The sequence below is a fragment of the Balaenoptera ricei genome, chromosome 9, assembly GCF_028023285.1.
Source record: "Balaenoptera ricei isolate mBalRic1 chromosome 9, mBalRic1.hap2, whole genome shotgun sequence".
In the NCBI taxonomy this organism is placed as follows: domain Eukaryota; kingdom Metazoa; phylum Chordata; class Mammalia; order Artiodactyla; family Balaenopteridae; genus Balaenoptera; species Balaenoptera ricei.
The window spans coordinates 99,530,724-99,552,300 of record NC_082647.1 but is presented as its reverse complement, the minus strand read 5'-3'; the positions used below and the strand labels follow the sequence as shown (position 1 = coordinate 99,552,300).

The window sequence follows — 21,577 nt, the reverse complement described above, 5'->3', positions numbered from 1 at the left end:
ATGTTTGTGAGAACCTTCTATATTGATGGGTGTAGTTAAGGAACATTCATTCTCATTGTTATGTGTTCTATTGTATGAATATAGTACAATGTATTTATCCATTTTACTACTGATGGACATTTGGATAGTTTCCAGTTTGGGAATATTTAGGAATAGTGCTTCTCAGATGTATCTTTTGGAAAACATAAGTCTTCATTTCTTTGGGCTATATACCAAAGAGGAGTAGTACTGGTTATAGAGTATGCCTGTTCTCATCTTTAGTGCTTACTGCCAAATGGTTTTACAAAGTGCTTATACCAGTTGATACTTTCACCAGAACTGTATGAGCCTCCTGGTTGTGTTATTTCCTCTCCAATGCTTTATATCATTTATTTATTTTAGCCATTTTGTTAGATGTTTAGTGATGTTAAATTGTGGCTTTAATTTGTATTTCTCTGGTAACTATGAAGTTTAGCAACTTTCCAGTGTTTACTGGCCTTTTGTATACTGCCCTCATGAAGTGCCTATTCCAGGTCTTGCTCGTTTTTCCATTGGGTTGACCAGCTTTTTCTTACTGATTTGTTGGATTTCTTTATATATTATGGATGTAAGTCTTTTTATATGTATTGTAACATATGTATATATTATATATATATATACGTATATATGTCTGATAAATATATTCTCCCAGGCTGTGGGTTACCTTTTCACTCTTTATAATCGTTTTTGACAAGTAGATATTCTTTTTTTTTTTTTTCCTGGCCGCATTGCACAGCATGCGGAATCTTGGTTCCCTGACTAGTGATGGAACCCATGCCTCCTGCAGTGGAAGCGTGGAGTCTTAACCACTGGATCACCAGGGAAGTCCTGATGAGTAGATATTCTTAATTTTAATATAGTCCAGTTTATAAATATTTTCCTTTATGGTTAGCACGTTGTGTCCTATTTAAGAAATCTTTGCCTGTTCTAAGATCATAAAGATATTTATCTTGTCATGATCTGTATGTGTTAAAAATAATCTTACATCTTCACTCTTGATTTGACAAAAGCAACAAAATATCTTTTCTCTCAATATAGGAAAAAATTATTCCATATTTACTACGATTGAGACAAATTAAGGATGAAACTCTTCAGGCTGCAGTTAGAGAAATTTTGGCGTTAATTGGCTACGTGGATCCAGTGAAAGGAAGAGGAATCCGGATTCTCACAATTGATGGTGGAGGAACAAGGTAAGGCTAGAAAAAAGATTTAAAAAAAATTTTTTTTAATCGAAGTATAGTTGATTTGAAATGTTGCGTTAATTTTTGTTGAAGAGCAAAGTGATTCAGTTATACACATATTCTTTTTTTATATATTCTTTTCCATTATGGTTTATCAAAGATATTGAATATAGTTCTCTGTGCTATACAGTAGAACCTTGTTGTTTATCCATTTTATATATAATAGCTTACATCTGCTAACCCCAGCCTCCCACTCCATCCTCCCCCAACCCCCTCCCCCTTGGCAACTACAAGACTGTTCTGTATGTTCGTGAGTCTGTTAGAAAAAATGATTTTTTAAAACTATAGATCCTAAATATTAAAAATAGAACTACCATATTATCCAACAATTTCACTTCTGGGTATTTATCCAGAGAAAACAAAACACTAATTTGAAAAGATATATGTACCTCTAGTTTATTGCAGCATTATTTACAATAACCGAGATATAGAAACAATCTGTGTCCACTGATGGATGAATGGATAAAGAATATGTGATGGATAAAGAATATGTGAGGGATAAGTATACACACACACACACATATAGGTACTACACACACAGGAATAATACTCAGCCATAAAAAAGAATGAAATCTTGCCATTTGCGACAGCATGGGTGGAACTTGAGGTTATTGTGCTAAGTGAAATAAGTCAGACAGGGAAAGACAAATACCGTATGATTTCACTTATATGTGGAATCTAAGAAACAAAGCGAACAAAACAAGACAAAGCTCAAAGATACAGAGAACAGATTGGTGGTTTCCAGTTGGAAGGGGGATTGGAGGGTGGGGGGAATGGAGAAGAGGATCAAAAGGTACAAATTTCCAGTTATAAAATAAGTAAGTCATGCGGATGTAATGTACAGCATAGGGAATATAGTCAATAATATTGTATTGCAAATTTGAAAGTTGCTAAAAAAACTAAATCTTGAATGTTGTCATGACAGGAAAAAAAATTTTATGACTTATAGTGATAGATGGTTAATAGGCTTATTGGACTGATCATTTTGCAGTGCGTACAAATGTTGAATCATTATGTTGTACACATGAAACTAACACAATGTCATATGCAATTACACTTCAAAAAAAACTATACATCTAGTTCAGTTGTAGGAATTTTTTAAGCTGGTTCAGTGTATTTATATCATTATAAAGTCAAATTTTTAAAATAAAACATGAAATCGTTTTTCTTAATTTACTAATTTATAAATCTAAGAACTTATTTTGAACATATACCTGAATTTCCTTTGATTTTTTTTTTTCTTAACATCTTTATTGGAGTAAAATTGCTTTACGGTGGTGTGTTAGCTTCTGCTGTATAACAAAGTGAATCAGCTATACATATACATATATCTGCATATCTCCACCCTCTTGTGTCTCCCTCCCACCCTCCCTATCCCACCCCTCTAGGTGGTCACAAAGCACCAAGCTGATCTCCCTGTGCTATGCGGCTGCTTCCCACTAGCTGTCTATTTTACATTTGGTAGTGTATTTATGTCCATTCCACTCTCTCACTTCATCCCAGCTTACCCTTCCCACTCCCCATGTCCTCAAGTCCATTCTCTACATCTGCGTCTTTATTCCTGTCCTGCCCCTAGGTTCTTCAGAACTTTTTTTTTTTTTTTTTTTAGATTCCATATATATGTGTTAGCATACGGTATTTGTTTTTCTCTTTCTGACTTATTTCACTCTGTATGACAGACTCTAGGTCCATCCACCTCACTACAAATAACTCAATTTCATTTCTTTTTATGGCTGAGAAATATTCCATTGTAAATATGTGCTACATCTTCTTTATCCATTCATCTGTCGATGGGCCCTTAGGTTGCTTCCATGTCCTGGCTATTGTAAATAGTGCTGCAGTGAACATGTGGTACATGACTCTTTGAATTATGGTTTCCTCAGGGTATATGCCCAGTAGTGGGATTGCTGGGTTGTATGGTGGTTCTATTTATAGGTTTTTAAAGAACCTCCATACTATTCTCCATAGTGGCTGTATCAATTTACATTCCCACCAACAGTGCCAGAGGGTTCCCTTTCCTCCACACCCTCTCCAGAATTTACTGTTTGTAGACTTTTTGATGATGGCCATTCTGTCTGGTGTGCGGTGATACCTCATTATGTGTTTGATTTGCATTTCTCTAATGATTAGTGATGTTGAGCATTCTTTCATGTGTTTGTTGGCAATCTGTATATCTTCTTTGGAGAAATGTCTATTTAGGTCTTCTGCCCATTTTTGGATTGGGTTGTTTGTTTTTTTGTTTTGTTTTTTTTTTGTTTTTTTTTAAAATTTATTTATTTATTTTTGGCTGTGTTGGGTCTTCGTTTCTGTGCGAGGGCTTTCTCCAGTTGCGGCAAGCGGGGGCCACTCTTCATCGCGGTGTGCGGGCCTCTCACTATCGCGGCGTCTCTTGTTGCGGAGCACAGGCTCCAGACGCGCAGGCTCAGTAGTTGTGGCTCACGGGCCTAGTTGCTCCGTGGCATGTGGGATCTTCCCAGACCAGGGCTCGAACCCGTGTCCCCTGCATTGGCAGGCAGATTCTCAACCACTGCGCCACCAGAGAAGCCCGGGTTGTTTGTTTTTTTGATATTGAGCTGCATGAGATGCTTGTAAATTTTAATCCTTTGTCAATTGCTTCATTTGCAAATATTTTCTTCCATACTGAGGGTTGTCTTTTCGTCTTGTTTATGGTTTCCTTTTCTGTGCAAAAGCTTTTAAGTTTCATTAGGTCCCATTTGTTTACTTTTGTTTTTATTTCCATTACTCTAGGAGGTGAGTCAAAGAAGATCTTGCTGCGGTTTATGTCAAAGAGTGTTTTTCCTGTGTTTTCCTCTAAGGGTTTTATAGTATCTGGTCTTACATTTAGGTCTTTAATCCATTTTGAGTTTATTTTTGTGTATGGTGCTAGGGAGTGTTCTAATTTCATTCTTTTACATGTAGCTGTCCAGTTTTCCCAGCACCACTTATTGAAGAGGCTGTCTTTTCTCCATTTATGTATTCTTGGCTTCTTTATCAAAAATAAGGTGACCATATTTTTATTGTGGGTTTATCTCTGGGCTTTCTATCCTGTTCCGTTGATCCATATTTCTGTTTTTGTGCGAGTACCATACTGTCTTGATTACTGTAGCTTTGTAGTATAGTCTGAAGTCCAGGAGCCTGATTCCTCCAGCTCCGTTTTTTTTTCTCAGTATTGCTTTGGCACTTCGGGGTCTTTTTTGTTTCCATACAAACTGTGATGTTTCTTGTTCTAGTTCTGTGAAAAATGCCATTGGTAGTTTGATAGGGATTGCATTGAATCTGTAGATTGCTTTGGGTAGTATAGTCATTTTCATGATGTTGATTCTTCCAATCCAAGAACATGGTATATCTCTCCATCTGTTTGCATCATCTTTAATTTCTTTCATCAATGTCTTATAGTTTTCCACATACAGGTCTTTTGTCTCCTTAGGTAGGTTTATTCCTAGGTATTTTATTCTTTTTGTTGCAGTGGCAAATGGGAGTGTTTCCTTAATTTCTCTTTCAGATTTTTCATCATTAGTGTATAGGAATGCAAGACATTTCTGTGCATTGATTTTGTATCCTGCTACTTTGCCAAATTCATTGATTATTTCTAGTAGTTTTCTGGTAGCATCTTTAGGATTCTCTGTGTATAGTATCATGTCATCTACAAACAGTGATAGGTCTACTTCATCTTTTCCGATGTGTATTCCTTTTATTTCTTTTCCTTCCCTGATTGCTGTGGCTAAAACTTCCAACACTATGTTGAATAATAGTGGTGAGAGTGGACAACTTTGCCTTGTTCCTGATCTTAGAGGAAATGGTTTCAGTTTTTCACCACTGAGAATGATGTTGGCTGTGGGTTTGTCATATATGGCCTTTCTTATGTTGAGGTAAGTTCCCTATATGCCTACTTTCTGGAGGGTTTTTATCATAAATGGGTGTTGAATTTTGTCAAAAGCTTTCTGCATCTATTGAGATGATCATATGGTTTTTCTCCTTCAGTTTGTTAATATGGTTTATCACATTGATTGATTTGCGTATATTGAAGAATCCTTGCATTCCTGGGATAAACCCCACTTGATCATGGTGTATGATCCTTTTAATGTGCCGTTGGATTCTGTTTGCTAGTGTTTTGTTGAGGATTTTTGCATCTATGTTCATCAGTGATATTGGCCTGTAGTTTTCTTTTTTTGTGACATCTTTGTCTGGTTTTGGTATCAGGGTGATGGTGGCCTCATAGAATGAGTTTGGGAGTGTTCCTCCCTCTGCTGTATTTTGGAAGAGTTTGAGAAGGATAGGTGTTAGCTCTTCTGTAAATGTTTGATAGAATTTGCCTGTGAAGGCATCTGGTCCTGGGCTTTTGTTTGTTGGAAGATTTTTAATCACAGTCTCAATTCAGTGCCTGTTTATATTTTCTATTTCTTCCTGGTTCAGTCTTGGAAGGTTGTGCTTTTCTAAGAATTTGTCCATTTCTTCCAGGTTGTCCATTTTATTGGCATGTAGTTGCTTGTAGTAATCTCTCATGATCCTTTGTATTTCTGTAGTGTCAATTGTTACTCTCCTTTTTCATTTCTAATTCTATTGATTTGAGTCTTCTCCCTTTTTTTCTTGATGAGTCTGGCTAATGGTTTATCAATTTTGTTCATCTTCTCAAAGAACCAGCTTTTAGTTTTGTTGATCTTTGGTATTGTTTCCTTCATTTCTTTTTCATTTATTTCCGATCTGATCTTTATAATTTCTTTCCTTCTGCTATCTGGGGTTTTTTTGTTCTTCTTTCTCTAATTGCTTTAGGTGTAAGGTTAGGTTGTTTGAGATGTTTCTTGTTTCTTGAGGTGGGATTGTATTGCTATAAACTTCCCTCTTAGAACTGCTTTTGCTGCATCCCATAGGTTTTGGGTTGTTGTGTTTTCATTGTCGTTTGTTTCTAGGTATTTTTTGATTTCCTCTTTGATTTCTTCAGTGATCTCTTGGTTATTTAGTAGTGTATTGTTTAGCCTCCATGTGTTTGTATTTCTTACAGATTTTTTCCTGTAATTGATATCTAGTCTTATAGCATTGTGGTCGGAAAAGATATTTGATACGATTTCAATTTTCTTAAATTAACCAAGGCTTGATTTGTGACTCAAGATATGATGTATCCTGGAGAATGTTCCATGAGCACTTGAGAAGAAAGTGTATTCTGTTGTTTTTGGAAGGAATGTCCTATAAATATCCATTAAGTCCATCTTGTTTAATGTGTCATTTAAAGCTTGTGTTTCCTTATTTATTTTCATTTTGGATGATCTGTCCATTGGTGAAAGTGTGTTGTTAAAGTCCCCTACTATGATTGTGTTACTGTCGATTTCCCCTTTTATGGCTGTTAGCATTTGCCATATGTATTGAGGTGCTCCTATGTTGGGTGCATAAATATTTACAATTGTTATATCTTCTTCTTGGTTTGATCCCTTGATCATTATATAGTGTCCTTCTTTGTCTCTTGTAATAGTCTTTATTTTAAAGTCTATTTTGTCTGATATGAGAATTGCTACTCCAGCTTTCTTTTGATTTCCATTTGCATGGATTATCTTTTTCCATCCTCTCACTTTCAGTCTGTATGTGTTCCTAGGTCTGAAGTGGGTCTCTTGTAGACAGCATATATATGGGTCTTGTTTTTGTATCCATTCAGCCAGCCTGTGTCTTTTGGTTGGAGCATTTAATCCATTTACATTTAAGGTAAGTATTGATATGTATGTTCCTATTACCATTTTGTTAATTGTTTTGGGTTTGTTATTGTAGGTCTCTTCCTTCTCTTGTGTTTCCTGCCTAGAGAAGTTCCTTTAGCATTTGTTGTAAAGCTGGTTTGGTGGTGCTGAATTCTCTTAGCTTTTGGTTGTCTGTAAAGGTTGTAATTTCTCTGTCGAATCTCAATGAGATCCTTGCTGGGTAGAGTAATCTTGGTGTAGGTTTTTCCCTTTCATCGCTTTAAATATGTCCTGCCACTCCCTTCTGGCTTGCAGAGTCTCTGCTGAAAGTCAGTTGTTAACCTTATGGGGATTCCTTTGTATGCTATTTGGTGTTTTTCGCTTGCTGCTTTTAATATTTTTTCTTTGTATTTAATTTTTGTTAGTTTGATTAATATGTGTCTTGGCGTGTTTCTCCTTGGATTTATCCTGTATGGGACTCTCTGCACTTCCTGGACTTGATTGACTATTTCCTTTCCCATATTAGGGAAGTTTTCAAGTATAATCTCTTCAGATATTTTCTCAGTCCCTTTCTTTTTCTCTTCTTCCTCTGGGACCCCTGTAATTCGAATGTTGGTGCATTTGATGTTATCCTAGAGGTCTCTGAGACTGTCCTCAGTTCTTTTCATTCTTTTTTCTTTATTCTGCTCTACAGTAGTTATTTCCACTATTTTATCTTCCAGGTCACTTATCCGTTCTTCTGCCTCAGTTTTTCTGCTATTGATTCCTTCTAGAGAGTTTTTAGTTTCATTTATTGTGTTGTTCATCGTTGTTTGTTTGCTCTTTAGTTCTTCTAGGTCCTTGTTATACGTTTCTTGTAATTTCTGCATCTATTTCCAAGATTTTGGATCATCTTTACTATCATTACTCTGAATTCTTTTTCAGGTAGACTGCTATTTCCTCTTCATTTGTTTGGTCTGGTTTGTTTTTACCTTGCTCCTTCATCTGCTGTGTATTTCTCTGCCTTTTCGTTTTGCTTAACTTACTGTGTTTGGGGTCTCCTTTTTGCAGGCTGCAGGTTCGTGGCTCCCGTTATTTTTGGTGTCTGCCCCCAGGTGGCTAAGGTTGGTTCAGTGGGTTGTGTAGGCTTCCTGGTGGAGGGTACTGGTGCCTGTGTTTTGGTGGATGAGTCTGGGTCTTGTCTTTCTGCTGGGCAGGACCGAGTCCGGTGGTGTATTTTGGGGTGTCTGTGACCTTCTGATTTTAGGCAGCCTCTCTGCTAATGGGTGGGGTTGTATTCCTGTCTTGTAGTTGTTTGGCATGGGGTGTCCAGCACTGTAGCTTGCTGGTTGTTGCGTGGAGGTGGGTCTTAGCATTGAGATGGAGATCTCTGGGAGAGCTTTCGCCGTTTGATACTATGCGAGGTCTCCGGCAGACCAATGTCCTGAACTCGGCTCTCCCACCTCAGAGGCACAGGCCTGACACCCGGCCAGAGCACCAAGACCCTGTCAGCCACACGGATACTGTTGTCCTAAAACTAACAGACTCTCAGTTATTTCTCCAGCTAAGATGGGTTTCTTCTGGATCAGAAGAGAATTACATTTCTGGATCTATAACCATGAGGAGCCATGAGCAAATCCCTTTCCTTTGATTTTAATGTGACCTAGTATTTATATTTTAGTTTGGTCTTTTCAGACGTTTTCGGTAGTTTAGGACAGTTAATCAACTGTGAGTCTCTTAAAATCTTGGCAGTGTTCTATAATATTAGCTGTCTTTTATTGTATTTATCTTACCCATATGTCAGTCAACTAGTAATAAAGTGATTGTTAGGAAAGGAGCCTATGGCAGTAACTTCCTGACTCCCTACATCTTCTCACAGATGCCAAGCTCAGAAGGAGATAATTTCACCATCAGGCTCCCTTCTTACTAATGGCAATTCATCCATGCTTCCTATTCGGTCTTAGTTTGTCTAGTTCCTTATTTGTTCGTTAGATGCTTTGACTTCATTTCATGAACCTTTCCCCCTAAAATTTCTAGCTTGTGTTCCAGTTCCCTGCCATCTCTGCTCTTCCCTTAAGAGACAACAAGTAGAAAAACAAAAATGTATTATTGAGTAGTAATCGGTGCTATGAAGAAATGTAAAGCAAAGTAAAGGGATAGAGAGTAACAGCACTGTTACTCTCTAAAGAGTGATCATGACTATGAGTTTTTGAAAAAATAACAGTTGAGAAGAGATCTGAAATAAGAACATGGAAGAACATTCAAATGTACGTTTAGAGTGAGGGAGCTATTAGTGAAAAGAGATTGTGATCAATAAGTAATACTTGATTTCATAGAATAGGAGTTTTATTAGTCATACAGGGAGGAAATTAGAGTGAAGATACTTGGGAAAATCTAGAGGCTGGTTAGGATGAAGGTGGGGTTAGATCAGTGATTCTCCACTGGAGGTGATTTTGCCCTCTAGAGAGTATTTGTCTGTGTCTGGAGACATTTTAATAGTGACAGTTGGGGGATTGCTACTTACATTCAGTGAGGAGAGGACAGTTGTGCTAAATATCCTCCAATGCCTAGGACAGTCCCTACAACAAAAGATTACCTGGCCCAAAATGTCAGCGGTGTTGCTGTTGGGAAACCTCGGTTTAGGGGACTATGAGAAAGCAGCCAGAATGGGAAATTGGTATTGAAAGGAGTAAGGTAAGAAGGCTCGTGAGAAAAGAACCCATGTCTTAACATTTCTTTTGTCTACAAGAACCTGGTAGAGTGTTAGGCATGTAGAATCAACCTAGCAATAATATTTATTTTTAAATTTGTCCTGAATTAATTTATAAATACTGCATTTTAAACTAGTTTCCTTCTGGCTTATACAAGTGAAACTGGGGAGGGGAAAAAAAAGTATAAAGAAAAACAAACGAAACAATCATAGCTCATCACAATTCCAAGGTTATTTTTACTATTTTGATTTATTTCTTCAAATATTGTTTTCTGTTTGAATATATACATGTGCATGTTTTATTTCCTTTTCATAAGATAATGGAGGGCACACTGTTAGATATGTTTTACCCAGCATGATCTTTCATTCTTCATGTCTCACATTAAAAATACATTGAATTCACAGTGTATCGCCCTCATAAGCCATCTTTTCTTCTCTGACCGCTCTTCAAATCCACATTACTTCTGGCAATTTAAAAAAAAAACTGTATCTTTTGTTTTCTATGAAAACGTCTTAATGATGTTTTCTAGTAACTTTGTGCTCGGTGTATCAAAGCACAATTTGACACTCTAAATTTTATTTGTGGTGCCTGACTAATACTGTGTTCTCTGCTCCACACCTTGTATTGGGATTAGAACTTTTCATTATGTGTGTATATCCCCCAGTATTAAGGATTTTCCAGGTGTTACACACACCCTGAATTGGCCTGCACCTCCTAGGCTGTTTCATCTTTCACATTCCATCATGAAGCTACTTGCTGCCTTTGGCAAGGGTCCAGAAATGAACAAAGTCAGCACATAAATTAATACATTCTTAGTGCAAAGCCTCGTTTTGAGGTAGTTGAAAGTTTTTAAAAATGAATAAATAAAAGAAATCTTAAAAGTATGACTAGTAAAATACATGAAATGTATAGAAGCACAGGTAACCAACCACATTGGTAAGTGGAGAAACCCAGTACGTGGCACCCCAAAACTGGCGAGTGGAAGTTTGAAGGAATTTCCACAGTTGGAGTGTTTGATAAAATACTTTACATTGCCATATAATTGTTGTCTTATTTAAAGAGATACTAGTGTAAATTCAAAAGTGGTGCCACGACACAGGTTTTAATACCATTATTTAGATACTAGATTTTCAAAAGTGATCCCAGAACCTTTGTCAGTTTTAACTGATGCTAATTTATATTATTAGTTTTCATGTTAGCATATAAGCTAGGAAACCAAAGATTGTTTTATTCAATAGTTTAACTTTCCTTAAAACAAGAATTCTCATTTTTGCCTTTTATTTTTCCTACAGGGGTGTGGTTGCTCTTCAGACCCTACGAAAACTAGTTGAACTTACTCAGAAGCCAGTTCATCAACTCTTTGATTACATTTGTGGTGTAAGCACAGGTGATTGTTATTATCATGTGGACGTGGTGCATCCCAGCAGTGCATTAAGAAAAATAACATTAAGCACTCATGTTTAAGATCCTGGTCATTTCCTGAAGTGATGGATGTTAGTTTCGTGTTTCGATGATGAATAGACCTTTGATTTGCTTAATGAACTTTTAAAAATGTTTATTGGGAATAAGTTCATATTCAGAAGTAGATTTTAGCGTGCTTTTCTAATATGGTTTAAATAAGCCACAGTGACAAGTATAAATTATGAATTATCACCTTATGGTATAGTCACCTGAAGGAAAGTAGCAAAGTGATAGGTACTCAAATTGTGCTTGAACAAACAGAACATTAAGGATGGATAAGATTTTACTTTCTTTTGAAAGGTATCCCTCTGTGAGGAAATTGCTTCTTATATCCTTTTTTATCTGGTTGTTCGAAACCACACGGATAAATGTGAGAATCTATGTTTTTTAAAAGCTTTTTAATATTGCTAGTCGATGTACATTTAAAATTCTAGTTTCATGCTTGTGTAGAAGAAATTGGCAGCTTAGAATATGATTGCTTCTGAATAATTTTCTAGTTTTCACTGACTCATCAACAGATAAATTTTTGTTTTGCTTTCTGTTTGTTTTGTTTTTCTATTTCTTACATCAACTCTCTCACCCATGCATCACCCCCATCCCCCAGTGTGCACATGAAGCCTCTCAGGGTACCTATAGCTATTGCTTACCTCCCAGGTAACACTCAAGGACTGTTAGCATTGCAGATCCCTGCTGTACATTTTACTATTTGGCCTGATAATTTCTCACTTTACCTTAGTTTATCTTCATAGACTTTTCTATATTTTCTCGTTCTTTGGAATTACAATAGTAGACCTAAAGACTACCAGCAACAAAATCAAATGATTTCTCTACATTATCTGTGTCAAGTATGACAGATATTCCCAAAGGGCACGTTAATTGATGCTCCATTGTGAAAACTAAATGAGAGCAGTTGTAGGGATAATTCAAAAATATAAGGAATCGGTGATTCCTGTGATGTTCCACTGAACAGTGATTCCTCAAGATGATAGCAGATATGGAAAAGGTTGGGTTAAAGAAAGTTAAAACAGGTTTCTTTACAGAGAGACTTGTGAGATCTTCTAGCATGTTAAAAATGCCTTGTGACTCTCAGGATAGGAAAATAATATGTATATCCCCAATTGATATAACTATGGGAATTTTTCTTAAAGAGACCTTCACAGTGCAAGTGTTCTTGGTATTTTTTCCTGGAGCTGTTACCCTGGCCATTTCTGTTAAATTTTGGAATGGTCCTAGCAATTTAAACCTTTAAACATATCTACAAGCTAACTTCTTGCTTTGGCACCATTGTTAGTAGGTGGGTGCTCAATGAAGAGAAATTTAAACCAGAGATTCATCTATCGAGTAGAGTATTTGTTTATGTAATATGTACGTTTCTGCACTTATCACAATATATCTTTTCCATTGTGTCTTCTAGCTTACTTTAACCTTAACTTATAATATAGTGCTTATAATTTTCCTTTCTTTTAACCATTTTGTATATTCTAATGTAGAAATTTTGTTTGCACATTTAGTGTTTGTTTGTTTGTTTTCGCTGTGTTGGGTCTTAGTTGCGACACATGGGATCTTAGTTGCGGCATGCAGGCTCTTCATTGTGGCATGCGGGCTTCTCCCTAGTTGTGGCGTTCAGGCTCAGTAGTTGCAGTGTGCAGGCTCTCTAGTTGTGGCGCACGGTCTCTAGAACGCACAGGCTTAGTTGGCCCGCAACATGTGGAATCTTTGTTCCCTGACCAGGGATCAAACGCACGTCCCCTACATTGGAAGGTGGATTCTTAACCACTAGACCACCAGGGAAGTCCCTGCACATTTAGTTTTTATAAAGTTAAAAATATATATTTAGTTTAAGGGTAATGTCCTTAACCATTCATTAAAATTCAGTTTTTTAATATCTGTTCATCTTTACAGTAGCTCTTCTTGAAAGCAACTTAAATTTTTTTTTTGGCAAGTTATTTCTTGTGTTAATTAAACATTTTCTGCAAATTGATAAGCAACAATTTCTATCATATAGTTATGCCATACAATGTATTTTAAAACAAGCTGACTTATCTTTTACTAGAGTAAGACTAAGAATAATAAAATACATAAAATATTTAAAATACATTATAATAGTGATTTCCTGTTTTTTACTTTGTTCGTAATCTTAATGTAAGCGGTGATGCTCTACAGGTCTTCGCCCCTACCACCCTCTCACTCAAAGCGTTCTTCTCCCCTTTTCCTCCTTAGTTCAGGGCTACACCAGTTAGGTACACTAGGTGGCAGTGTGTCCTATCAAGTGCAGCTAGGGTATGCAGTCAGCTGTTTAAAAAGACATCCCAGAGACCTAATTTCTTTATTTATTACATTGGTTCCCAGGACCAACCTGAAGGAGTAATCATTTTAATGAATTGGTAAGTTGTCAAATATACAGTATTCTCTGACTAAAACTAAGGAATTTATTAAGGTTAGAAAGGACATTATCTACCACGGTATCTTAATTATATATTATTTAATTTAATGCAAAACAACACATTTTTATATATTTTTAAATTATCATCATCATCAGTGGTTAGTATTTATTGAATCCTCATTGATTACGTGTGTTATCCCAGTGTTATAAGAACATGTAAATTTTAGTTACTGTTATTATCCTTATTTTATAGATGAAAAAAATTGGGGCTCTGGGAGGTTAAGTAGTTTGTCTCAGGTGACACAGTTAAAAAGTATCAAAGCTAGAATTTTAACCAAGTCTATGACTCAGGAGATCTTATAAGTACTATAATGGCAGTGCTGATAAAAACTAAGGATTCTTTCTTTCAGGTGCTATATTAGCATTCATGTTGGGATTGTTTCATATGCCCCTGGATGAATGTGAGGAACTTTATCGAAAATTGGGATCAGATGTGTTTTCACAAAATGTCATTGTTGGAACAGTCAAAATGAGTTGGAGCCATGCATTTTATGACAGTGAAACATGGGAAAACATTCTTAAGTAAGTTGTACTTACTCTTTTTATTTTTTATTTTTTTGAGATTAATTTGTGCTTTTATTTGCCAGTGTAGCTACAGTAGCCTGCAAATTTTTTTAATCTAAAAAGTACATTTTACATCACAATCCAACCAACACACACATATATAATATGTATACATATATAAAAGTGAAACAAAAGTTTTGCCAAAAATGTCTACCCTGAGTGTTAATTCTTTTTAAGACTTTTTTTTTAACCGAGGCTGAACTGCACTGACACATCATAATCACCAAAGTCCCTAGCTCATCTTAGGGTTCACTTTATAAAGTGAATAGTGTTGCATGTTCTATGGCTTTGGACAAAAGTATGATGACATAAAATCATTATAATGTCATACAAAGTATTTTCACTGCTCATAAAGACTTCTGTACCATATGTATTCATCTCCCCTCTCCCCCCAAACTCCTGGCAACCATTGATCTTTTTATCGTCTCCATTGTTTTGCCTTTTCCAGAATGGCATATAGTTGGAATCTGTTTTGCTTTTTTCCTTGAAGAGAGGGGTTCAAAGCCTTTATGCCTATAAGAGCACTCATGGCTCACCCACACGTGGACCAGACAGGCTCTAGGTGGCAAACTCCCCCACTAAATACTGTAGCTTTCCTTCCAGTACTGAGCCCGGTCCCACTGGTCCTGCCCAGCAGCCCCGTGGAGGTGCAGGGGGACACGTGTTGGGTATTTGCTCATAGGAAGCCACAAGTTTTGTGCCCCTTGTCACAATGAACCCAGATTCCTGTCGGGTGTGTTGTAAACAAACAAGCCATTTCTTCACACCCCCTGCTCTGAGCACACCCCATGTACTTATTCTTTTCAAAAATGTCTTGATTTATATTTGAACAATGCAGAAAAATATAAAGAAGAATACTAAATTATTGATCTCACTAATTAAAGATAACCACTGTTAATATTTTGGTGAATTGTATTCTATTCACTATTTTCCTGGGTTCACATGTTTCAGATTTGCATGTAAAAGCTGCAATTGTCTTTAAAAAAATTGAGACCATATTGTATATAGGACATGTTTGCACCTGTTGTTTTTCCTTAGCATACAGTTGCCCCTAGGTATCTGTGAGGGATTGGTGCCAGGACCTCTGAGAGTACCAAAATCCACAGGTGCTCAAGGGCCTTATTTAAAATGATGTAGTAGTATTAGTCTTTCTCAAGTCATTAACAAATAGTCTTCTAAAAGATTTAATAATTTTTAAACATTTTCTTCCAAAATATTACACAGCCGTTATACTCACTTTCTAAAAATATAAGCATAAAATAGAAACTTAAAATCACCCACAGTCTTGTTTAGAGCTGTAGACTTTGCAGTATGTTTTCTTCTAATTTTTTTTCCTAGCCTGTGTACATTTTCATATATGTTTCATATGGTGGAAATTATATTGTAGTTATAATTTTCTATCTTTTCCCCTTTTTCAACTTTATGAAAATTTCTTGACAAATTTTTAAAAGACTGCACTGCATTCTGCAGTGCCATATTTTCTTAACCATTTATATTTGGGACATTTATGTTATTTCTGATTTTTTGTGATCCTGAACAATGCTATGGTAGGAAAATTTACATTTCTGCCCACACTTCAGAATGTATCAGTAGGTCAGTTTAAAGGAAGCATAATTATTGGGTCAATGTTGACGGCTTTTAAAAATAATCATTATATAGGAAATAGAGAATATGTAAAGAAAACAGTGAAAATAGCTTATAATCCTACCAAGAACAAAAGCACTATTAACATGGTGATGTACATTTTTCTGGAATTTCTTGGAGATAAGTATGTGTGTGTGTGAGGTTGTGAATGTGCATTTGTATTCATCCCCTTCACAAAATTGGGATGATAATGCACATGTAGTTTTGTATCTTGCATTTTTACTTAGCATTTTATCGTGATTGGTTTCCTATGTTGTTAAATATTTTTTGAGATAATTTTTTTTTTAATTTCTTTGGTTGCGCCAGGTCTTAGTTGTGGCAGGCGGGCTCCTTAGTTGCAGCTCTCTGGCTCCTTTACTCACGGCACATGGGCTCCTTAGTTGCAGTAGGCAGTCTCCTTAGTTGTGGCATTCAAACTCTTAGTTGCAGCATGCATGTGGGATCTAGTTCCCTGACCAGGGATCGAACCTGGGCCCCCTGCGTTGGGAGCACGGAGTCTTAACTAGTGCACCTCGAGGGAAGTCCCTTGAGATGTGTTTTAATGGTTGTTCACTATCCATTTTATGGATGTACTATTTTTTATTTAACAAATCCCCTAGTGGAAAAAGAGTATATTTCAGATATTTTTCCCATTCAAAATAAAGTTTAGGTGGATATCTTACATCTCTACTTAAATCTCTGGTTATATATTTAACGTAAACTTCTTGAGTGCAATTTTGGGTCAGAAAGTATACATGTTTTAAGAAATCATTTTTTAGATAGATTGATACATGTATATACCTGAACTGTTCTTCCACACAGTTGTCCCAGCTTACCCACCAACATCAGTTTGTGTTTCCATTTCATGAAATACTTATGAACACCAAACATTTTAATTTTTAGAACTTTGTCAGTTTGAGAGATTTTTTAACAAATTTTTTTTTAATTAATTAATTTATTTATTTATGGCTGTGTTGGGTCTTTGTTTCTGTGCGAGGGCTTTCTCTAGTTGCGGCAAGTGGGGGCCACTCTTCATCGCGGTGCGCGGGCCTCTCACCATCGCGGCCTCTCTTGTTGCGGAGCACAGGCTCCAGACGCGCAGGCTCAGGAATTGTGGCTCACGGGCCTAGTTGCTCTGCGGCATGTGGGATCTTCCCAGACCAGGGCTCGAACCCGTGTTCCCTGCATTGGCAGGCAGATTCTCAACCACTGCGCCACCAGGGAAGCCCAGTTTGAGAGATTTTTAAACTGGTGTTTACAATTTGCATCACTTTGGTTATTGATGAGTTTGAACATTTTTTGTTTTTTTATTTATTTCTTTTTTGTGTGTGAATTTCAAGAGCATGATATTTGCTCATTTTCCTACCAGGGCATTGCTCACTATATTATAAATGTATTAACCGTTTGTTGATATATTGAAAACGTGCTTTTTAGTTAAAAACATTTTTTTAATGTGGAGGAGTTTGAAGTCTTCATTTGTCAGATCTTTTCCTTTAATTTTGAACTTTGCTTAATATTTAGAAAGTCTTTTCTACCTTGAAATCAGGTAAATCTTTATATTATTTTCTAGTCCTAAGGTTTAATTAAGTTTTTTTTTTTAGGTCATGATTAAGTCTAATGATTCTGTGGTTTGACTGGACATTTCTTCGGGTCTTGTCTAAACTCACTCATGGTTACTGGCAGCCAGCAGGCATCTCAGCTGAGATGGCTGGGACAGCTGGTCTCTCTTGTCCTGGGCTTCATCCCACCATGGTGGTCTCAGAGTTCCAGTTAGAGCAAGCCCCAGTGCATGAGGACTTACCAAGCCTCAGTTTAGTGGCATATTTGGTGATGTCCCATTGACCAAAGCCACTCAAACCCAGGGTCTGTGTGGAAAGGGACTGTATACAAGGGTATGGAAGTCAGCAAGTGTGATTCAGTGGGGGCCTTGTTGTTATGCTTTACCATGCCCACTCCCTGGCCTTCCTTGTCATTTTTTTACTTTCATTGTTTATTGAGAACATTTTTATATTTTTTCCTGTGATAATGATTTTGTGTTATTATAGGGATGCTATTTTTTTTGATGATTATAGTAGCTTTATTCCTTTTTTTAAATTTTATTTTATTTATTTTTTTATACAGCAGGTTATTAGTCACCAATTTGATAAACATCAGTGTATACATGTCATTCCCAATCTCCCAATTCATCACACCACCATGCCCACCCCCACCACTTTCCCCCCTTGGTGTCCATACGTTTGTTCTCTACATCTGTGTCTCAGTTTCTGCCCTGCAGACCGGTTCATCTGTACCACTTTTCTAGGTTCCACCTATATGCGTTAATATACGATATTTATTTTTCTCTTTCTGACTTAACTTCACTCTGTATGACAGTCTCTAGATCCATCCACGTCTCAACAAATGACCCAATTTCGTTCCTTATTATGGCTAATATTCCATTGTATATATGTACCACATCTTCTTTATCCATTCATCTGTTGATGGGCCTTTAGGTTGCTTCCATGTCCTGGCTATTGTAAATAGTGCTGCAGTGAACATTGGGGTGCATGTGCCTTTTTGTAATTATGGTTTTCTCTGCATATATGCCCAGTAGTGGGATTGCTGGGTCATGTGGTAATTCTATTTTTAGTTTTTCAAGGAACCTCCATACTGTTCTCCATAGTGGCTGTATCAATTTACATTCCCAAAAACAGTGCAAGAGGGTTCCCTTTTCTCCAGACCTTCTCCAGCATTTGTTGTTTGTAGATTTTCTGATGATGCCCATTCTAACTGGTGTGAGGTGATACCTCATTGTAGTTTTGATTTGCATTTCTCTAATAATTAGTGATGTTGAGCAGCTTTTTATGTGCTTCTTGGCCCTCTGTATGTCTTCTTTGGAGAAATGTCTATTTAGGTCTTCTGTCCATTTTTGGATTGGGATGTTGTTTTTTTTAATATTCAGCTGCATGAGCTGTTTATATATTTTGGAGATTAATCCTTTGTCCGTTGATTCGTTTGCAAATATTTTCTCCCATTCTGAGGGTTGTCTTTTCATCTTGTTTGTAGTTTCCTTTGCTGTGCAAAAGCTTTGAAGTTTCATTAGGTCCCATTTGTTTGTTTTTGTTTTTATTTCCATTACTCTAGGAGGTGGATCAAAAAAGATCTTGCTGTGATTTATGTCAGAGAGTGTTCTTCCTATGTTTTCCTCTAAGAGTTTTATAGTGTCCAGTCTTCCTATGTTATCCTCTAAGAGTTTTATAGTATCCAGTCTTACATTTAGGTCTCTAATCCATTTTGAGTTTATTTTTGTGTATGGTGTTAGGGAGTGTTCTAATTTCATTCTTTTACATGTAGCTGTCCAGTTTTTCCAGCACCACTTATTGAAGAGACTGTCTTTTCTCCATTGTATATCCTTGCCTCCTTTGTCATAGACTAGTTGACCATAGGTGTGTGGGTTTATCTCTGGGCTTTCTATCCGGTTCCAGTGATCTATATTTCTGTTTTTGTGCCAGAACCATATTGTCTTGATCACTGTAGCTTTGTATTATAGTCTGAAGTCAGGGAGTCTGATTCCTCCAGCTCCGTTTTTTTTTCCTCAAGACTGCTTTGGCTATTCGGGGTCTTTTGTGTCTCCATACAAATTTTAAGATTTTTTGTTCTAGTTCTGTAAAAAAATTCCATTGGTAATTTGATAGGGATTGCATTGAATCTGTAGATTGCTTTGGGTAGTATAGTCATTTTCACAGTATTGATTCTTCCAGTCCAAGAACATGGTATGTCTCTCCATCTGTTTGTATCATCTTTAATTTCTTTCATCAGTGTCTTATAGTTTTCTGCATACAGGTCTTTTATCTCCCTAGGTAGGTTTATTCCTAGGTATTTTATTCTTTTTGTTGCAGTGGTACATGGGAGTGTTTCCTTAATTTCTCTTTCAGATTTTTTCTGATTAGTGTATAGGAATGCAAGAGATTTCTGTGCATTAATTTTGTATCCTGCAATGTTACCAAATTCACTGATTAGCTCTAGTAGTTTTCTGGTGGCATGTTTAGGATTCTCTATGTATAGTATCATGTCATCTGCAAACAGTGACAGTTTTACTTCTTCTTTTCCAATTTGTATTCCTTTTATTTCTTTTTCTTCTCTGATGGCCGTGGCTAGGACTTCCAAAACTATGTTGAATAATAGTGGCGAGAGTGGACATCTTTGTCTTGTTCCTGATCTTAGAGGAAATGCTTTTAGTTTTTCACCATTGAGAATGATGTTTGCTGTGGGTTTGTCATATATGGCCTTTATTATGTTGAGGTAGGTTCCCTCTGTGCCCATTTTCTGGAGAGTGTTTTTATCGTAAACGGGTGTTGAATTTTGTCAAATGCTTTTTCTGCATCTATTGAGATGATCATGTGGTTTCTTTTCTTCAGTTTGTTAATATGGTGTATCACATTGATTGATTTGCGTATATTGAAGAATCCCTGCATCCCTGGGATAAATCCCAGTTGATCATGGTGTATGATCCTTTTAATGTGTTGTTGGATTCTGTTTGCTAGTATTTTATTGAGGATTTTTGCATCTATATTCATCAGTGATATTGGTCTGTAATTTCCATTTTTTGTAGTATCTTTGTCTGATTTTGCTTTCAGGGTGATGGTGGCCTCATAGAATGAGTTTGGCAGTGTTCCCTCCCCTGCAATTTTTTAGAACAGTTTGAGAAGGATGGGTGTTAGCTCTTCTGTAAATGTTTGATAGAATTCACCTGTGAAGCCATCTGGTCCTGGACTTTGGTTTGTTGGAAGATTTTAAATCACAGTTTCAATTTCATTACTTGTGATTGGTCTGTTCATATTTTCTATTTCTTCCTGGTTCAGTCTTGGAAGGTTATACCTTTCTAAGAATTTGTCCATTTCTTCCAGGTTGTCCATTTTATTGGCATAGAGTTGCTTGTAGAAGTCTCTTAGGATGCTTTGTATTTCTGCGGTGTCTGTTGTAACTTCCTCTTTTTCGTTTTTAATTTTATTGATTTGAGTCCTCTTCCTCTTTTTCTTGATGAGTCTGGCTAATGGTTTATCAATTTTGTTTATCTTCTCAGAGAACCAGCTTTTTCTTTATTCTGTTCCACAGCAGTAAATTCCACCATTCTGTCTTCCAGGTCACTTATTTTATTTTAGTTTTATTGATCTTTGCTATTGTTTTCTTTGTTTCTATTTCATTTATTTCTGCTCTGATCTTTATGATTTCTTTCCTTCTGCTAACTTTGGGTTTTGTTTGTTCTTCTTTCTCTAGTTCCTTTAGGTGTAAGGTTAGATTGTTTATTTGAGATTTTTCTTGTTTCTTGAGGTAGGCTTGTATCGCTATAAACTTCCCTGTTAGAACTGCTTTTGCTGTATCCCATAGGTTTTGGATCATCGTGTTTTCGTTGTAATTTGTCTCTAGGTATTCTTTGATTTCTTCAGTGATCTCTTGGCTATTTAGTAACGTATTGTTTAGCCTCCATGTGTTTGTGTTTTTTACTTTTTTTCCCCTGTAATTGATTTCTAATCTCACAGTGTTGTGGTCAGAAAAGATGCTTGATATGATTTCAGTTTTCTTAAATTTACTGTGGCTTGGTTTGTGACCCAAGATGTGATCTGTCCTGGAGATTGTTCCATGTGCACTTGAGAAGAAAGTGTAATCTGCTTTTTTTGGATGGAATGTCCTATAAATATCCATTAAATATACCTGGTCTGTTGTGTCATTTAAAGCTTGTGTTTCTTTATTAATTTTCTGTTTGGATGATCTGAACATTGGTGTACGTAAGGTGTTAAAGTCCCCCAGTATTATTGTGTTGCTGTTGATTTCCTCTTTTATACCTGTTAGCAGTTCCCTTATGTATTGAAGTGCTCCTATGTTGGGTGCATATATATT

The 21,577-nt window shown here is 36.5% G+C and overlaps 1 protein-coding gene and 1 non-coding gene across 4 annotated transcripts in view; one reads left to right on the top strand and one right to left on the bottom strand.

The window, feature by feature from the left end:
- The window catches only part of PNPLA8 (patatin like phospholipase domain containing 8), a 148,704-nt gene that overhangs the window by 105,622 nt on the left and 21,505 nt on the right, over positions 1 to 21,577 (top strand). For all 3 annotated transcript variants that reach the window (XM_059934191.1, XM_059934190.1, XM_059934192.1), the window contains exons 4-6: positions 1,057 to 1,208; positions 10,902 to 10,996; positions 13,864 to 14,035. In XM_059934191.1, coding sequence (XP_059790174.1) covers positions 1,057 to 1,208; positions 10,902 to 10,996; positions 13,864 to 14,035 — 419 coding nt within the window. The remainder of the gene's footprint in view (positions 1 to 1,056; positions 1,209 to 10,901; positions 10,997 to 13,863; positions 14,036 to 21,577) is intronic.
- Positions 14,737 to 14,865, bottom strand: LOC132372262 (small nucleolar RNA SNORA11). The gene has a single exon (XR_009505133.1). It is a non-coding gene; the product is annotated as a small nucleolar RNA SNORA11 (small nucleolar RNA).